Raw genomic sequence first — 20,539 nt, 5'->3', positions numbered from 1 at the left:
TGAATGCAATATCAGGGGGAAAAGTGACAGCCCTTCCTGTGTGATGAAAAGCAGCGTTATGTTAGAAAACTTATTTTCACACATTCAGTCAATATATTAAGTTCATTAAGTTATGTGAACATGAATCATGTAAACAGCTAATTTCTACATTCTCACTTATATAATTCACAGCTCAGTTAAATTAGCAATTAGCTCTATTTGCTATTTTAGATGACACGTGGCTTCAATCTCTTGTGTTTAGTACAGTTAGTTTTAAGTGCTTTGTTGAAAGTAAGACAAAAACCTTTGTGATGAACAAGCAAAAGATATTATACACAAGAAATCTATAAAGCTTAGTTTAAATACGAGCATGGCAGGATTAGTGAGCCAAGCTAGTACATTGAAATTAGTTGACACTAGTTGATTGAAATTGATTGATATAAAGGTGTTTTGTGTTTCTTTCCCTGATATTAGCCAATTAAAAATATTTAAAATCAAGACCAAAACTAGCTCAAACTAAAAAAAAAATCTGCTCTACACTCTACAAGGTCAATCTGTTCAGATTGTTTTCAGCACCTGGTAGGGGAAGTTGGTGCTAATTTAGGACCATTTAGTGCCACTCGGGTTTAGTTTTTTTCCCGTTCTAGTTTTCAAAAAGACTGCACCAAACTGGCATCTGTATTACCGTTCTCCGGGTTGGAAAACAGCCTACTTGCACTGGACACCGTCTTGCCGATGTCGGCTAGCGAGCGCAGGTTGGACTTCTTGGTCTGGTGGCGATGTTTGCGGAGCAGCGTGTACATCACCTTGTCCTTCAACTCGGGCTTCAGCTGGCCCATCTCGATCTGGTTGTCAGTGATCAGCTCTGAAGATGGAGAGAAGAGAGAGGAGAGAGGAAGGGAGGGGAGAGAGGAAGGGAGGGGAGAGAGGCAGACAATGGCATTGATGATGTTAGTTGGGGGGGGGAAGAGTTTTTCATTTTGACGTTTTACCACACTGCATAGGACTGCGAATACTGTAGTCTGGTACTTTTGATCAAGTAAACTCATCGTCGTTTTTGAGACATATTATGTTCCAGCCAAAACTCTTGTTAGGTTCAGAGGTGATTAATGGTTTTAGTATCCACCTTATTTTTGAATGCCCCGCTGTAAAATAATTATGGGTGCAAGGTCCGGTTTAGAACGTGACTGATTGTTGCAGCGTGCGCATTTCCTTGTTAAAACTTCGACGCTGGCAGGATTACACCGGAAGAAACACCCATATTTCACGTAAGGCATCATGGCATCTAGAAATAAGGTGGATAGTAGAAGGTCCCCTCCTTCATCAGCGGGTGGCACGGTGGCCCAGTGGTTAGCCCTGTCACCTCACGGCAGGGCGTCCTGGGTCATCCCAGGTCCTTCCCGTGTGGAGTTTGCATCTTCTCCGCCTGCCCGCCTGGTTTTTCTCCGTGTGCTCCGGAGACATACTTGTTAGGGCTGTTACCGTCAATCTGCGTAATCCTTCTTCTGTTCTCCTTCAATCACAGGAACCGCGAGGAGGTGAGGAAACTGTGGCGGCCGCTTCATCTGAGGCCCTACCCCCACCCAGAGTCTCCACCCCTGGGCTCCTAGACGCCTCACCTCACCTCACCATGACTCCACTCACTCACCCCTCATCCTATCCTTCCCGATCCAATAAACGAACGCTCCTGTATGTGAGTTGAGTCTTCCGTGTGACGTCCTGAGAATGGTTCAATCAAAAGGTCTATTTTTAAAAACAAGGTCAGCAGGCCCTGGACGCTGAAAGATGGCCGCCTCAGGGGATCTCTCTCTCTCTCTTCCTGCGGAGTGGCAGTGCCGTTAATGGGCCCCACCATTCAAGTCGCTCGGCCTCAAAAGCCCGACTCCGCCTGACTGTACACTACAGTCTACTAGGCAGCACAGCCAATTACACGGCATTAATCACTCCGAGTGGTAACTCTTCCTCTTGAGTGGTAACTCTTCTTCCTGCTCCTTCGTGCGGAAAGGAAAGCGTCGGGGATGGAGGCATGAAAGAGAGACAGAGATCATCGTGTCAGAGCGATGAAGGGGGCTCGCCTCTCTTCAAATTGGGAAGTTTTTGTCTGGGCCATTTACAAACGGCTATTTAAAAGTTAGTCGGTGGTGCTGCAGCATGCAGCCTGACCTCTGACCTCTGGGCATTTCCGTGAACAAGAGAGAGGGGGGGAAGGAAGGCGCTGAGCCTCGTGTCTGACACGCATCCATCCAGAAACCTGTGCCCACCCTGTGGTCCATTAGGAAAAGCCAGTACAGTTAAAAATGTAAGTCCCAGCAGGCACTGAGGAGTCTGCCTCTGTCATACATTACACAGTCCTATACAGTCAAACATACAGTATGGACGTGATCGCACACAAACGTTACACATTTCCCCAGTTCTGTCATTCATATGGAGTGGAGAGATGAGGGAGGAACGAGCAGATGATCTAGCCAACGTAAATAAAACACCGTGCCATCATCAGACATGGGAGAATTATTAAAATCTGCTTTTGTCTGTCTGCCTTGCTGTAAATGTTTCATTAGTGCCAGGCGAATGTAAAGCACAATTGTTGAAAAGCAGAGTCCGTTCCCATACATACATACAATGACATGAGCCAGGTTTGCTCAGTGCTAAACTGACTCTCACCGGACTCCTCTGGTTGCAAGCGTATGATTGCCAGTTGTAGTCTGACTAGTGCTTTTGTCTACATAGCATTACAGTGAAGTAGAGACAAAACTATAACTAGAGTCCAGCAACCGCTTGCAGACAGAACGGTGGATCACTGGCTCTTTATCCTATAATATACTGTACAGTAATACGAATGTGAAGTCTCTGTCTGTGAGTGAGTGTGTGTGAGTGTGTGAGTGAGTGAGTGAGTGAGTGAGTGTGTGTGTGTGTGTGTGTGTGTGTGTGTGTGAGTGTGTGTGTGTGTGTGTGTGAGTGAGTGAGTGAGAGTGTGTGTGTGTGTGTGTGTGTGTGTGTGTGTGTGTGTGTGAGTGAGTGTGTGAGTGAGTGAGTGAGTGTGTGTGTGTGTGTGTGTGAGTGAGTGAGTGAGTGAGTGAGTGAGTGTGTGTGAGTGAGTGAGTGTGTGTGTGTGTGTGAGTGAGTTAGTGTGTGTGTGTGTGTGTGTGTGTGTGTGTGTGTGTGAGTGAGTGAGTGAGTGAGTGAGTGAGGGTCTGTGTGTGTGTGTGTGTGTGTGTGTGTGTGTGTGTGTGTGTGTGTGTGTGTGTGTGAGTGAGTGAGTGAGTGAGTGAGTGAATGAGTGAATGAGTGAGCAGAAATTATGTTCAGCTCCATGGTTCAGCTACAGCTATGACATTTTACATGCGACCACACAGAATCTTTCAGGAAGTGTCAAGAGCGCCCCTGTGGGTGATTAAAGTAAGTGGGTAATTGGGGGGCGACTAAATAGGTAAAAATGGCTAATTAGTGGCCAAAATGAGTCAACATCGGGTTCAGCACCATGGAAAGCTCCATTCTTTTGACTGATGGAGCTCACCTCAGTGGAGGAGCACAGCTGACTGAGCGGATATGGAATCAGCCAGGGAAGTGGACTCTGAAAACCCTCTGGGGAGAGAGAGGAGAGGCTGCATGCCAACTCTGTGCTGTGAACTGTGAATACAGTAACTTGTTGACTCCTTTTTTTTTACAGTTGTTACATTATCCATCAGTTATCAGTTGCCACTTACAAACTGATACAGGCTAGACTTTCACATTGTGTTTTTGCCTTTGAAGTTGGTTGATACATAGAAAATTATTATGAACAATTTAATGTTTGAAACATAAAGCTTCTGAAACAACATTAGACCTACAGTATATACTTTGGAACAATCCCTCATTTTCTTTTCCCCATAAATGGAAGTAGCTATTGACCAGTGAACTTACCGACAACCTGTGGCAGAGTGGAAGCTTCCATGTCCAGCAGGATGGTGCCTTTCTCTATGCAGGTGCGCAGCTCAAACAGGCTGTGTAAGGACAGCGTGGCCACGTGGGGTTTACTCCAGCGCTCACCACCTTTCTCCACCTTCTCCTCAAACTTGATCCACCTGGATGGATGGATGGAAAAGGAGGAGAGAAGGATTCACCTGGAAGCTCATTTCAGTACATTACCCAAAATTAACATGACCTGAAGCACATTCCTAAATCAGAAGAATGCCTCTGGTGTAGTGATGTCACGGTACCAATAATTCAGTAGTCGGTACTGGTACTAGTGAATTTCCACGATACTCTGTACCAATTTCGGTAACACGGTAAAGAAAACAGACTGATATTTCTTCAACATATTCTCCTTTATTAAAGTATGCAACCATTTCCAATGAACAAATGGCATGTAGCCTTCAACTTTAAAACAAAACTGTGCTTCTGCTTACTTCTTACATTCAACTCTGTATGGCAGTGAGTGCAGACAGTGCAACACCAGTGGCATGTAGCCCTCAAGTATTGTTTATTGAAAAAAAAAGAAAAAAAAAAAGAAACGATACCCTCGGTACCATGCAAAAACAGGTACCGAAGTACCGAAAACAATGTAGTACCGACTAAGTACCGAAAACCGTGACAACACTACTCTGGTGTGCCCAAATGGAGCCTTGTAGCACAGCAATTTGATGCACAAGCACAGATAAGAGAGTGAATGCAAATACTCCTGCAGTGAAGGAAAAGTGTTACAGTGTATCTTCTTATCACTCATTAGTACTGTACTAATCATAGAGTAGACGACAATGTAACCTGGAAACTCAACCCCAATAAAGCCTCCAGAAGTCAGTGAACACATTGCTTTGACAGGGGGGACGTTTGGTTGCATGAAGAGTGACGTGCCGTCGCGGCCCCTTCTTTTCACCTGACAGGAAGTACAGTAGCGAGTGGTAGGATCACGCTATTTCCCCCAGTTCCCCTCCCCGTCCGAACAGGCCGCCCCGACCGAACTGACCAGGACACACACCCCACCCGCTTCCCCATCCGCGCAGACACAGACATGTGTTAAATTGCTCTGCCGGGAATTGAACCCGGATCTCGGCGCTGGTAGGTGAGTGGTTTTATGTCGACACTACCCAGATGCCCATACAGCTATTTGTTAAGAGCACCATGCAGTGTAGTATTATGGGATGCAGGTGTCCTCTCTTTCTGGCACTATAAAGTAGTGCCTATGGAAAGCACTTTGAGATGATTCTCACAGCTTGTTTTTTCCAGTATGGAGGTTTTATTTGCACACTGTGGATGTAGTAATGCCATTAAGTGCTTCTCAAACTTTTTCCACATCAAGGACCTGACACAAATTAGACGGTGGACCTCCATCTGATAACGTCTTTGCTTTTAGATGTCTTATTACAGAAAGTGTATGAAATCCATGACAAAATAGTCATACATTCTGTGATTGTTATTGTTACTTATATTGGATTGAATTATAGTGAAAATAAATTGTTATAAATTATTTTTGCAGACCCCACTTTGAGAACCACATTAAGGCACACAACTAGGTGCAGAGCTTAGTTCTGCTCCGTGATCCAAGATGATGCTGTGCAGAACAGCCATTTTTAGAGCCTGCTGACATCATCTCCCCAGGAATGGAATCAGCTGTAGGGAGGACAACAAAGAAGGTTCCTATGGTCAACTGGGAGACAGAAGGTCCCGTCCTTTATACCACATGGACAGGTTATCTCTTCTGGCAGATTTGTGAGTTGAGACAACTGAGGAATGACTAGATTGTGTGGTCTGGGTATCTCTTGTAAAGGGTTAGAATACAGTAAGTTAGACCGCCTGGGATGACTGACATTAGGCTACATGTTTCTGGATCAGCCACTGCAAGGAAGGCCATTAAACCCAGGTTTAGCTCAAGCAGTCCACCTGAATCTAAAGTTTGGAGTGAATGATGGGAGTCCAGCTGCTTAGAGGAGGACAGCTCCCCAGTCCAGAGATTTGATGGGGATAACCGTTGTTTACAACTCAGAGTAATGGTAGGCTCTCAGGTTTCCAGTTCTACTATAGTTACTCAGTGTAGGTGTACTGGAGGTTTCCCCAGTAGGGAACTGGGTGTCTGGAAGCTCGGTAAGAGAAGGCCATAGGAGTCAGTGTCCCACCACGGAACCACCATTTCTACCCTTCCCCTGCTCAGGAACATGGCTGCCTCTCTGATTAGCATGTAGCAGTGGCATGTGTGTGTTGCAGGCCAGAATATTAGCTAGCTAGACAGGCTAGCCAATGGATTATCCACAGAGTGTGTTAATGCTAAACCAGGCTCTCACCTCCTCTATGAACTGTCTGTCCCATCTGAACATTAGTTGAACCTACAGGGTCCAAGGTTTGTCCACAGATAGATGGCTGTGGAGGTAGCAGCCCTGCAGCAGGGGGAAGGTGAGCTACCATTGGCATTCAAAGGAAATGTTAAATCTTTATTGCCATGGTTGCATTGAAGTTTGTCGTCAAACTACTCAGGGTCCAAAGCTAACAGGCCTGGCTCATCAGCTGAATAGGGGATCCTTCATCATACTGACAGTCGGCTATGAGACATCAACTCTGCAAATCTCTGTAGTAAAAGTTGAGGAATATGAATCAAACATACTGGACATATTTGAATATTAAAATGAACTGCTGTTCCACTTTAAGGGAATGATTTGCCCAACTTAGTAAATAATATAATTTCAAGATTGTAACCATCCCTTTAAGAGCCAGACAAAAACTCTCACATTCAGTTCATTCGGCATATTATGCAGATGAATCCAACCCTGAACCTAAATGGCATGCTGATATTTTGCATGGTGTATGGAGTATGAGGGGCCAAAATTACAAAAAGAAATGGTAAAAAATAGACCTGATGAAAATGCATATGCACTGAAACATGTAGTGATAAACTGTCAAGTGCTTTGTTCAATCAAAAGACAGTTTGCTTAAAATGAGGTGATTTGATGTAAACAGAGCCATTTTCATTTCATTCATCACTACTTTCATATAAACAAAATAGTCATGTATCATTTGAGGCTAGTTTATATTGAGAGTGATAATTAGCTGTTTGTAAACTAACTAAACATCAGATGTTGTTACTTCCACCTCTCACAGACCGAGAGATGAGGAACAGAACAGAACAGGTCCTGAGCAGTTCTGCCAATCCCATGCCAGTGACTCCATGGCAGGTTTTTATTTGTCAGTTTGGCTTCCAGAGAGTGCCTCTGGCAGAGAGCCAGCACCAGCCAGTGCCTGTGAGATCTTTTATTCATAATGGGAGCTGTCAGAGTGTCAGTTACACTAGGTGAGACATTGATTGCACCGTGTCTTCATCTCTGCAGACATTTACAGAATAATAAGTTTAACATTAAACATGCAGGATTGATGGATGTCATGTCACCTTACATCAGTCATATATAACGACTTAGAACTCAAGAAATAAGTAACGAGGGAGGAGGAGAAACGGTCAACTGCTAAAACTGTTTGCCTCAACATTGTTTTGCCATCACACTCACACAACTTGCTGGAAATTGTGCAGCTTTCCATCACATTAAGACACTTTTGGGCATATTTGGCAGGAAACCTTTTTTTGTATGGTTGAATAATTGCTATTTTATCATTAAAAAAAATGAAATCTTTGATGTTCAGTACAAAGGTTAGGTTTCAACGCATGATGCACTTATGACTTGGCCTTATTGTCTTAGGGTCATCCTATGATAATAAGAATGCTAAGTGTCTGTGTGTGAGCAAATTGTGTTCGGCCTTATGCCATTTTACGTGCGATCGCGCTGAATCTTTCAGGGAGTGTTAGAGCGCCCCCTACGGGTGACCTACTGTAACACAGCCAGATTTTTGAATTACAGTAGGTAGTTAGGGCCGATTAAATGGTAAAAAATTGCTAATTAGTGGCCAAAATGAGTCAGCAAAGGTTCAGAACCATGGATTTCGTTAGCTACTGATGGAGATCATTTAAGTGGAGGAGCACAGCTGAGCGGAGTTGGAATCAGCCAGGGAAGTGGACTATGGCCAGTGATTGTGTGCTCCAACGGGTATCAGAATCAGATACACTGCACGGGTATTCTGCTAGTAGTCATAGTTTTCAATTGATGCTACTCACTATTGTTATATAATTTATTATATCATATGAGTGCATCACAACAGCTAACTAAATGGCAGGAGCAGGATGCTAGTTAGCTTGTTCCATATCATGTAGCTGTCATGTTTCATTGGGGGGAACAATGAACCGTACACAAATTTACAAGCAGGAGAACCATCCTGATACAACGACTGTATGTATGGATTGGACCAATTCCACGACATGAGTTCCTCTTAATATATTACAACACAGAGGTCATTATAAAGACCATCCCACAGAATCAATATGTATAGACTACTGAAGTCTATAGTTTTGTTCATCAGATTAAAGGTATATGGAGTTTTTTTCCCGAATGGCTTTTTGTCGGCTCACTTGTCAAATTCAAATACACTGCTTTTCATTTGAAGCCAATTCAGCCAATAATGACTTCCGTCTGCGGTGCATTTGGTCAGAGGTTAGACAACAAATCACCTCATCTGTGGCCTCAAACAGCAGTCCAGGGGTCCCATTTCCCTCTGAGAGAGCCTCATTCATTGAGAGCTAATGATGTATAAACAATCCCACCCCATCCATTCCCATCCCCTCCCATCCCCTCCCACCCCACCCCACTAGAGGGCCACACAGGAGAAATACATGACAACTTGGATGGAGCTGCTGCCAATGCAATAACACAACACACTTCCCAGTGTCAAGTCTTGATTTTGACAATTGTTTGAAGTTGAAGCTGTTTGTAGAGGTGTTTTACTAATCGTAAAAGGTGAGATGACTATAAAAACAGTTAAATCAACTGTTCTGATAGGTGTGTGTTTAGACTCTAAACACACACCTATCAGAGGTTGGCAGGGGTGGCCAAACTTTTTTGGTTGTGGGCAGCATACAGACAATATAAGGAGTCGTGGGCCAAACAATATTAAGTGCGGCAGTTTTCGCGGCAAAGGAAATTGGACCAGAAAACCCTTGTGCCATCAAAAAATTAATTTCTACCTAAATAAATATATGACACATAGTTTATTGATGTGCTCACCTATTACAATGGGTATTTCTGTATGTTTTCAAATTTTCTTTTCCTGTGCCAACAGGTTAAGACAGAGATAATTTAACATAACATTAGTATTAAACATTCATTCAGTATTAAAAATGTTTAAAAATAAATAGACCAGGTCAGGGTACTCAAGTATAACCCATTTTCAATGGTTTTAAATTGAAAAAACGAAATGGGGGAATCCGTTTTTTTGTTTTTGTTTTTCCGTTTCTTTTTCTTTATTTTTTATTTTTTCCGTTTTTTCCCCGTTTTCGTTTTCCATTTCAAACTACCGGTAACAGAAAATTTGTGCTAAATTCATGGCGGGCCACTTAAAAACGGGCAGCGGGCCGCAGTTGGCCCGCGGGTCGTAGTTTGGGCACCCCTGATTTAGAGTTTTGAGTAAAGACTAAGGCACAGCTAACACTGGCAATTCTGCTGTGTCGATGATTTTTCTCTCTTACCAGGCACTGAAGTGTGTTTAATGTTTTCAATAATTCAGTACTTGTGGTCAAACCACAAGAAAGCAAGCTTGCAGAGACTTCAAGCCGTAGATGCCATGAGACATTACTTCAAAATATATTATAGAGCATAGTGCAAGTGAGGTGTTTGCGCCTGCAGGAGTCGATACTTTCCAAGCTGTTTAAAGGAATATAATGTATAAATGTAGGTGTCGCCTATATGAGTCAGTGAACAGCATCATAGGGCAGTGGTTCTCAAAGTGCGGTCCGGGGACCCCCAAGGGTCCTTGAGGGGGTTCCAGGAGGTCCCCAGCAAAAAGGGAGATACATTATTTTCACTATAATACCATCCATAAGTAACAGAATGCTTTGGTTAATGGTAATGGGTTTCATATACCGTACTTTCTATAATAAAACATAAAGAATAATATATCAGATGGGGGAACCTGGGACAAAATCTGGGGGTCCGTGGTCTAATTTGTGTCATTTTAGGGGTCCTTGATGTGAAACAGTTTGAGAACCACTGTCATAGGGGCTCTAATCCACCTAGTGGTTCTCAAAGTGGGGCCCGGGGACCCACAGAGTTCCTTGAGGGGGGTTCCAAGGAGTCCCTAGCAAAAAATGGGGATAACTTATTCCCACTATAATACCATCCATAAGTAACACAATGACAGAATGTATGACTGTTTTGCTCATGGGTTTCATACACTTTCTGTAATAAAACATATTGTTTTTTGTGTGTACTTCCATGGACCATGAGTCTGCAATAAAGACATGAATGAATATCAGTCACACCTGTAAAAATGGATGAACACACAGGAGCTCTGGAGGCGTGCAAGTCTCTTACCTGGCCGTCTCCTTCCACTCCATCTCCTGTCCGTCCACAGAGAGCAGCTCGTCCAGCTCGGTGAAGAGCTGCGGGGGCGCCGGGCCGTCATCCTCCTCGCCCAGGATGTACCGGATCCTCTCGGCCGCCGGAGAGACTGCGGAGAGGGGGAAGATACTGCGGGTCACAGCCTGGCTCTTCTGCTGCCCGTTCACCAAGGCTTTGCCCGACGAGGGCTTCCCCTCGCCCGCAGAGCCGACCTCGGCAGGAGGCGGAGGAGGAGGTGGTGGGATTCTCAACACCACCACCTCTTCTCCTCTCTCCTCCGAGTCCTCTTCCTTCTCCTCCTTCTCTTCTTGGTTGTTGTTATTGTTGGACATCTCTGAACCCCCTCTTTGCTCTCCAAAACAGGCTATGATCCTCAGGCAAGTTGTGTGACCCCCCCTTTGCTCTCCAAATCTCAGGCAAGTTGTCTGACCCTCCCTCTGCTCTCCAAAGCAGACTATGATCCTCAGGCAAGTTGTCTGATCCCCCCTTAAAACAGGCTATGATCCTCAGGCAAGTTGTCTGACTCCCCCCCCCCCCCTTTGCTCTCCAAAGCAGGCTATGATCCTCAGGCAAGTTGTGTGACCCCCCCCCCCCCCCTTTTGCTCTCCAAATCTCAGGCAAGTTGTCTGACCCTCCCTTTTGCTCTCCAAAGCAGACTATGATCCTCAGAAAAGTTGTCTGACCCCCCCTTTTGCTCTCCAAAGCAGACTATGATCCTCAGAAAAGTTGTCTGACCCCCTCTTTGCTCTCCAAAGCAGGCTATGATCCTCAGGAAAGTTGTCTGACCCCCCCTTAAAGCAGGCTATGATCCTCAGGAAAGTTGTCTGACCCCCCCTTAAAGCAGGCTATGATCCTCAGGAAAGTTGTCTGACCCCCCCTTAAAGCAGGCTATGATCCTCAGGAAAGTTGTCTGACCCCCCCTTAAAGCAGGCTATGATCCTCAGGAAAGTTGTGAGAGCCCCAAACAAACGCAGCAAACCCCTCATTAGAGTCTCGGTGTGGAAGTGACAGCCGCTCTCGATCGCCCCGCTGCAGCACTTTGTGAAGCAGGTAGGCGGGGGTCCGAGGGGGTTTAGGGGTCCCCCTCAGTGACAGTGTCCCCTCTGCTAGCCCCCCCCCCCCCCCCCCCCCACTGCTCAAACAGGCCTTCGCCCATTGGCCCTGCAGCTTTGGCACGCTGCCCCCGGAGCCCCTCATTGACAATTAGGAAATGGTTCCCAAACGGGTCTATTCTGTAGCAGCTCTCCTTCCCCTTGTCTTCTCATTTGAATATTTATGCAGGCATCAGTGCATGTGGAAAGAGGAGCCAGAGAAATTCAAAGGGGACTGATATAGAAATAGTACTTCTCAACACGACTCAAACATGCTGGCTATGCTCCGACGCCACACCATTATAGTTTCTTTCACACGAGTGGAAAACACTAATTAAACTTCTGCACGAGAACAACCGAGGGAGCCACAAATAACGACGAGCTGGAGTTCATGAGAACAGGCCCATGCATGGAGACAGCTCCGAGCGTACACGACCTTTCTGTCGTGAGCAAAGAACCGTAGAAGATGGGCCTTACCAACAACCACGCTACATGTAGATCATGAGGACAACTGCTTGATTATGGAACACCACAGAACAGTTAAGATGTCTGTAATCCAGAAGATAAACCAAACCCAGTTTCCACATCGTGGAGATAGATCGACGTATGGGTTTTCCAAACGGTAGCCTAAAACGAGTTCACTGTGCCTCCAACAGTCTCCACCACTAACCCCCATTTCATTTTGGCTCCGGGTCAGATTCCTTGGACCAGCGACCCGTGCCCAGCCGAGGCCCGGCCAGAGCGAATGTCGTGGCCACCAGGACTCGTGCTGGCCTGGGTCACGTCAGTCAGAAGGAGAATCTATCCTCACACCAGAGACGACAGAAACACATTCACACTTTCATCTGGAATGGAATGAGCATAAACCAATTCAAGATTCACATGCCGTCAGTGTCTCTGACTCGAGTCGGGAATGTATTGGAGGCTCGAGACTTGACCTGATGCATGGCCAAATGACTTTGCACTTGACTTTGACTTGTAATTCCAGTGACTTGTCTTCTCATAAAATGACTTGATAGTAAGTTAGATACACGATTATATGATTGATAAGCTCATTTCTATTCTATATATGAATTATGTTCACAGCTCTTTAAGGCAAAGTGACTCAGCACACCTACAGTATTCATTGGTAGGGGAAACTCTGGGATACATTACCGTCTCTGTGCTGTGTCAGATTCGTTATGTGTCTTATTGTTTTATTGTCTTTAATGTTCAATGTGTCTGTTACTACCGGTACTCCTTATGTGCTGCTGTCTTGGCCAGGTCTCGCTTTCAAAAGAGATTCTGAATCTCAAGTGGCCTTCCTGGTTAAATAAAGGTTGAATAAAAAACTACCGACAGGGGGCGACACTGAAATGCCGATATCAGTATTTAATATAATATAAGGCCAATATATTAGCCAGATATATTGGTCTAATTTAGTGCTGACTCTCTAACTAGGGTTTCCTCAACACTTAACATTCAGAACGTCATCTTCTGCAAGTCAACTATTACAGTAGCTGGTATACCCGAAATTAGGGGTGCACCGATCACGTTTTTTGCCACCGATCACCGATTGCCGATCGCCTATGGGAAATATCTGCCCAACCGATCATCAACCGATCACCGATTACCGATCACCGATCACCGATATATAAACTCCTCAAAGAAAGTTTGGAAACGTTATTTTAGGTCGATTATTTCTCCCCTTTAACACATTCAGTGCCAGCGACGCCATATGGCGTCATTAGAAATTTACCGTACAGTGCCAGCGACGCCAAATGGCGTCATAACTCGATTTTTTTTTTTTGACGGGGGGGTGTCGATCTATGCCTCTTACATCGCCTCTTACAATATTCAGAGGTATTGAATGTGTCTAACCTATTTTACAGAACCCTTAGGTGGCGACAGCGCTCTCCAGATGAGAGAACGTGGAGTGAAACACACAGAAGAAGTCATTGGGGGGAAGGAAATCGCATCGCATCCGTCCGTATGCAGCGGCTTCATTGAAGCAACGTTTAGCTGTGCCCCTGCAGCAGCCAATCTGCTATCACAATTGAGCACCTCGATGTCCGCTGCAACAGCCTCCGTGTCCGCTGCAACACATGATCAGCCGTGGATTTGTTATTATTCTCAACTCGAAGCATGGGAGCTGGTACACGCGGCTGTAAAAAAGCAGGATCTAGCTGACTTTTTCAGTGCTGAGCACAGGCAGAGAAAACGAGAAAACAGCAGAGCAGAGAGACACTCCTCCCACAACGGGGGGGGGGGGGGGGGGGGAGGAGGAGGGGGGGAGGTGGGCACGCAGAGCCAAGTACACAACACAGACCCAGACAGCAGGACAGGGTTGGCAAACGCAAGCCAGAATATCCGATGCCCACCAGCAGCAAAAGATCAGCAAGAAGCTGCAACCAGCAGCGCATGCAGGCGCCAGCGCTGCTGGTTTCAGCTAAAAATATTATTCTTCCAAACAAAATTCCCTTGCCTTCACTGTTTTATTGAAGGAAATTATTTTTGAGGTGTGACTACATCAGAAAATTAGCTTCAGAGTCAGTGATGTGCTTGAAATGTTTAATTTCACAAAAGGCTCATTATCTCAGCTCGTAGAAAAAAAGCTCTGTTTTTCGTTCGATCAAGCTATCTTCTCCGGCTCATAACTAAAGAACGGAAAATGGGATCAATAAACTTTTTTTTGCAGGTGATAGAAGAGAGTCTCATCATTATTTGTGCGTGTTCAGTGTTTACATAGTAATTATTAAAGAAATTATATGACTGTTTTAAAATGCATTGCGGCCTATGTGGCACAGCAAGCAACCTTTTGCCCAAGGGCCGTGGCACTGAAAGTGTTAATAATACCAATTGGCGTTTTATTGGCTTTATATCGTTGGAAAGCCTGATTAGTGATAGGGCTTTTTTTCCTTTTTTTTAAATAAAGAAATTGCCGATCGCCGATCGCATATTTGAGGTCAAAATCGGCCGATACAGATTGCTTGCCGATCGATCGGTGCACCCCTACCCGAAATGTTACCATTAGTAATACTATTTACTCATTCATACATTCAATCAGTCAGTCAGTCAGTCAGTCAGACAGTAACATTCTTATGATGACTGAGGTAAAGCAATGCAAAGTAATCAGATAAATACTCAATTTGTGTCTTCTGGCACAATAGCAACAGCAGCAGCAGGTACAGGCCAGACAAGCACCTGTAAGATTACTAGATTACTAGGTGGGACACAAACGTACTGCTGGCACACACACACACACGCACACGCGCACACACACACACACACACACACACACACAGCACGCAAGCAGCAACTAGCTTAAGTCACAGGAGTCTGTTTAATAACAGCCTAGGCAGAATAATGTACATGTGCATTTGACACATTGAGCTGACGCTCCCATCATCCACGGCCACTTACACTGAGTACAGTAAACACTAAAAGTCACACACGCTTACAGTAAATTACTGTATATCGCCCAGAATACAAGCAACCAATAGTGAGGAGTGCAGGTCACAGGGTTAACACCTGCTAATAGATGCTACAAACCATTGACTGTGCATACTGCATATTATACAGTACAATATAGAAGTGCTGGGTAGAGGAATATGAGTGTGTAGCATCCTTTTGAAGTGAGATTGCACTTCTCACACGTCTCACTATAAGTAAAAAATAAAATAAAAAAATAAAATAATAATTTCTCATAATACATAGTGGGCATCAGATTTTTTTTTAGATTTTTTTTACACCCCCCCTCCCCTCCAAAAAATAAATAAATAAATAAATATTTTAGTTTTTTATATACGGTATATATATTTTTCTATCCAGGAAAGATTTCCAATCACTGATGCTGTATATCCATGTTATCCAGTGAAAGCCCAAGCTGCTAGCAGGCAGAGTGTTGGTGTCGGTGCAATACTGTCCCACTCGAGCAGTTGCTAAGAGAAGGGAAGGAGTGGGGGGGGTTCAGCTCAGAGTGAAAGAGAAGAGGGGTGAGAGCCGGGCACCAAAAGGAGGGATCGAAATGAAAATGCCATCGTTCAAACACAATTTCAAAGCTGTGTGTGTGCGTGTGTGTGTGTGTGCATGTGTGTGTGTGCGTGTGTGTGTGTGTGTTCGAGCCAACAGAACCCGGGCAGACAAAGGGGACTTTGTCCGAGGCAGCGGAGGCTCACGGGATAGAGGAGGACGGAGCAAGAATGCCCGGGCGGCACTGCCCGGCAGAAAGCTTAGTGTGCCTGCCTGCTTAGTGTGCCTGCCTGCCTGTGTGCCTGCCTGCCTGCCTGCCTGCCACTAAAGGCCTGTTGAGTCCCACTCTTTCACATGCGTCCTACACAAATACCTTCCATCTCCTCTGACCTGTTTTGAAAAAAAAACTCACCACAGCAAATAAAAGGCTACATGGGATCTAATAGCGAGGTTATTGTCCGTGCCTGTGTACATACAGTGATACGATAACTCCGCTTCAGCTCGCTCTTTCAAAGAAATGAGAGGATCAAGTGAGATGAAGAATACAGGAAATGTTTTCCAGACGTTCAGTATGCAGGACAGCTAGTGGCACAGGGAGCGAGCGAGCGGGGGCCTGAATGCAGAGTGACAGCCTGGGGCTGCTTCATTGAAAGCGCAGTATTCTCCACCGGGACAAATCCAGCGCTGGTATTTTGTTGTGATAGCTGTTGGGGCCGAGTCCCGATGGGGATGTAACAAATACCAGCTGGCAAAGCACCTGAGTGGAGAGGAGCACAGCCCTCTGTCTCCAGGTGTGCTGCAGAGAGTGGAGAGAGAGGACCACAGCCCCTCTCTCTCCAGGTGTACTGCAGAGAGTGGAGAGAGGACCACAGCCATCTCTCCCCAGGTGAACTGCAGAGAGTGGAGAGAGGACCACAGCCCTCTCTCTCCAGGTGAACTGCAGAGAGTGGAGAGAGGACCACAGCCCTCTCTCTCCAGGTGTGCTGCAGAGAGTGGAGAGAGAGGACCACAGCCCCTCTCTCTCCAGGTGTACTGCAGAGAGTGGAGAGGACCACACAGCCCTCTCTCTCCAGGTGTGCTGCAGAGAGTGGAGAGAGAGGACCACAGCCCCTCTCTCTCCAGGTGTACTGCAGAGAGTGGAGAGGACCACACAGCCCTCTCTCTCCAGGTGTACTGCAGAGAGTGGAGAGAGGAGCACAGCCCTCTCTCTCCAGGTGTGCTGCAGAGAGTGGAGAGGACCACACAGCCCTCTCTCTCCAGGTGTACTGCAGAGAGTGGAGAGAGAGGACCACAGCCCCTCTCTCTCCAGGTGTACTGCAGAGAGTGGAGAGGACCACACAGCCCTCTCTCTCCAGGTGTACTGCAGAGAGTGGAGAGAGAGGACCACACAGCCCTCTCTCTCCAGGTGTACTGCAGAGAGTGGAGAGAGGAGCACAGCCCTCTCTCTCCAGGTGTGCTGCAGAGAGTGGAGAGGACCACAGCCCTCTCTCTCCAGGTGTACTGCAGAGAGTGGAGAGGACCACAGCCCTCTCTCTCCAGGTGTACTGCAGAGAGTGGAGAGAGGAGCACAGCCCTCTCTCTCCAGGTGTACTGCAGAGAGTGGAGAGAGGAGCACAGCCCTCTCTCTCCAGGTGTGCTGCAGAGAGTGGAGAGGACCACAGCCCTCTCTCTCCAGGTGTACTGCAGAGAGTGGAGAGGACCACAGCCCCTCTCTCTCCAGGTGTACTGCAGAGAGTGGAGAGAGAGGACCACAGCCCCTCTCTCTCCAGGTGTACTGCAGAGAGTGGAGAGAGGACCACAGCCCTCTCTCTCCAGGTGTGCTGCAGAGAGTGGAGAGAGAGGACCACAGCCTCTCTCTCCAGGTGTACTACAGAGAGTGGAGAGAGAGGACCACAGCCCCTCTCTCTCCAGGTGAACTGCAGAGAGTGGAGAGGACCAGACAGCCCTCTCTCCAGGTGAACTACAGAGAGTGGAGAGGACCACACAGCCCTCTCTCTCAAACTGCAGAGAGTGGAGAGAGGACCACAGCCCTCTCTCTCCAGGTGTGCTGCAGAGAGTGGAGAGAGGACCACAGCCCTCTCTCTCCAGGTGTGCTGCAGAGAGTGGAGAGAGAGGACCACAGCCCCTCTCTCTCCAGGTGTACTGCAGAGAGTGGAGAGAGAGGACCACAGCCCTCTCTCCAGGTGTACTGCAGAGAGTGGAGAGGACCACACAGCCCTCTCTCTCAAACTACAGAGAGTGGAGAGGACCACACAGCCCTCTCTCTCAAACTGCAGAGAGTGGAGAGAGGACCACAGCCCTCTCTCTCCAGGTGTGCTGCAGAGAGTGGAGAGAGGACCACAGCCCTCTCTCTCCAGGTGTGCTGCAGAGAGTGGAGAGAGGACCACAGCCCTCTCTCTCCAGGTGTGCTGCAGAGAGTGGAGAGAGGACCACAGCCCTCTCTCTCCAGGTGTGCTGCAGAGAGTGGAGAGAGGACCACAGCCCTCTCTCTCCAGGTGTGCTGCAGAGAGTGGAGAGAGAGGACCACAGCCCCTCTCTCCAGGTGTACTGCAGAGAGTGGAGAGGACCACAGCCCTCTCTCTCCAGGTGTGCTGCAGAGAGTGGAGAGAGAGGACCACAGCCCCTCTCTCTCCAGGTGTACTGCAGAGAGTGGAGAGAGAGGACCACAGCCCTCTCTCCAGGTGTACTGCAGAGAGTGGAGAGGACCACACAGCCCTCTCTCTCAAACTACAGAGAGTGGAGAGGACCACACAGCCCTCTCTCTCAAACTGCAGAGAGTGGAGAGAGGACCACAGCCCTCTCTCTCCAGGTGTGCTGCAGAGAGTGGAGAGAGGACCACAGCCCTCTCTCTCCAGGTGTGCTGCAGAGAGTGGAGAGAGGACCACAGCCCTCTCTCTCCAGGTGTGCTGCAGAGAGTGGAGAGAGGACCACAGCCCTCTCTCTCCAGGTGTGCTGCAGAGAGTGGAGAGAGAGGACCACAGCCCCTCTCTCCAGGTGTGCTGCAGAGAGTGGAGAGAGAGGACCACAGCCCTCTCTCTCCAGGTGTGCTGCAGAGAGTGGAGAGAGAGGACCACAGCCCTCTCTCTCCAGGTGTGCTGCAGAGAGTGGAGAGAGGACCACAGCCCTCTCTCTCCAGGTGTACTACAGAGAGTGGAGAGAGAGGACCACAGCCCCTCTCTCTCCAGGTGAACTGCAGAGAGTGGAGAGGACCAGACAGCCCTCTCTCCAGGTGAACTACAGAGAGTGGAGAGGACCACACAGCCCTCTCTCTCAAACTGCAGAGAGTGGAGAGAGGACCACAGCCCTCTCTCTCCAGGTGTGCTGCAGAGAGTGGAGAGAGGACCACAGCCCTCTCTCTCCAGGTGTGCTGCAGAGAGTGGAGAGAGAGGACCACAGCCCTCTCTCTCCAGGTGTACTACAGAGAGTGGAGAGAGAGGACCACAGCCCCTCTCTCTCCAGGTGTACTGCAGAGAGTGGAGAGAGAGGACCACAGCCCCTCTCTCCAGGTGTACTGCAGAGAGTGGAGAGGACCACATCCCTCTCTCTCCAGGTGTGCTGCAGAGAGTGGAGAGAGGACCACAGCCCCTCTCTCTCCAGGTGTGCTGCAGAGAGTGGAGAGAGGACCACAGCCCCTCTCTCTCCAGGTGTGCTGCAGAGAGTGGAGAGGACCACAGCCCCTCTCTCTCCAGGTGTGCTGCAGAGAGTGGAGAGGACCACAGCCCCTCTCTCTCCAGGTGTACTGCAGAGAGTGGAGAGAGAGGAGCACAGCCTTCTCTCTCCAGGTGAACTGCAGAGTGGAGAGAGAGGACCACAGCCCTCTCTCCAGGTGTACTGCAGAGAGTGGAGAGGACCACAGCCCCTCTCTCCAGGTGTGCTGCAGAGAGTGGAGAGAGAGGACCACAGCCCTCTCTCTCCAGGTGTGCTGCAGAGAGTGGAGAGAGAGGACCACAGCCCCTCTCTCTCCAGGTGTACTGCAGAGAGTGGAGAGAGAGGACCACAGCCCTCTCTCCAGGTGTACTGCAGGAAGGAGAGAGAGAGGACCACAGCCCTCTCGCCAGCTGTACTGCAGAGAGAGAGGACCACAGCCCTCTCTCCAGGTGTAGCCTACTGCAGGAAGGAGATTAAGGCGACTGAATTTCCAGCGTTCTTTCACTCGGAGCAGCACAAAGCCGCCCGTCACAGCAGGCTGGAGTTAAGTTTTGCTTTTAGGTTTGTATGAACAGAACAACATACACTTGTTTTCCGAGGAAAACTCAACAACACAGCCAAAACATTTGGGGAATTGTTTAATCCTCTGGCAATCAGGATTAAGTCATCAAAGTCTTAATTCTTCTCATTCAAACGATTCCAACTTCATTGTTCACTCGATGTTCCTCTCATATAACCATCCTGCACAGCCTGGTGCATGTTTTCCACCATAGCAAAGCTTAGATTACACCAACTGCTTCTTCCGAAAGCCAATGAGTATATTATTGAATTACTAAAGTGTGCACGTGTATGAGTGTGGGGGTAAAACTGGGTAAAAAAAGTACTTAAAGTCTTGCCTCTGACTGCCCTGCTCTTTACCTGTCTGCTGTGCTGCTATTGGCTAAACTGATCGTTCAGAGACGCACACGAGTTATCCTGACTGGTATAGGAGGATGACATTACCAATATTGGGGATCCAATGGAAATGTTATATAACTGGTAGTGTACAAAAAAAATGCAAACTTTCTGCTCTCTGGAAGTAAAGTGATATGAGTAATGCAAAGTGCCCAACTCGGACCAGTAATGCCACTTAGAGGTACACTACCATAAAATGAGAGAACTGCAAGGGTCTCAGGATGGAGCCTTGAGGGACACCAAACCTCACACTAAAGCTGGGCTCAGACTACAGGATTCTGACAATCCTAGCCGATTTTGAAATCTGGCTGTGACACGCACTACAGGAGAATCTTCCCAGATTATCTTCCCTAGAATCTCAAACATGCACACACTACAAGATTTGTAAATGTGGCGCACCACGCACTACAGGATATTATTAAGATTATCGGCAGGATAATCACATTGATGCCCGGCCATACTCCGAACCTGTTTCGTTTTTGGGGTTCCAGCAGTGACCAAAGCGCTCCGCCC

At 47.4% G+C, this 20,539-nt stretch overlaps 1 protein-coding gene across 1 annotated transcript in view; it reads right to left on the bottom strand.

Annotated features, from left to right (window-relative positions):
• LOC310783705 (electrogenic sodium bicarbonate cotransporter 1-like) overlaps positions 1-20,539 on the bottom strand; it is a gene marked incomplete at both ends in the record, with an annotated part of 73,625 nt that overhangs the window by 29,982 nt on the left and 23,104 nt on the right. The window contains 3 exons of the mRNA XM_083644628.1: positions 665-844; positions 3,880-4,040; positions 10,356-10,491. Of these exons, the coding sequence (XP_083500754.1) occupies positions 665-844; positions 3,880-4,040; positions 10,356-10,491 (477 nt within the window). The remainder of the gene's footprint in view (positions 1-664; positions 845-3,879; positions 4,041-10,355; positions 10,492-20,539) is intronic.

This window comes from Poromitra crassiceps, assembly GCF_964638095.1.
Source record: "Poromitra crassiceps genome assembly, chromosome: 10".
Classification (NCBI taxonomy): domain Eukaryota; kingdom Metazoa; phylum Chordata; class Actinopteri; order Beryciformes; family Melamphaidae; genus Poromitra; species Poromitra crassiceps.
This window is presented reverse-complemented; position numbering and strand designations above follow the sequence as displayed.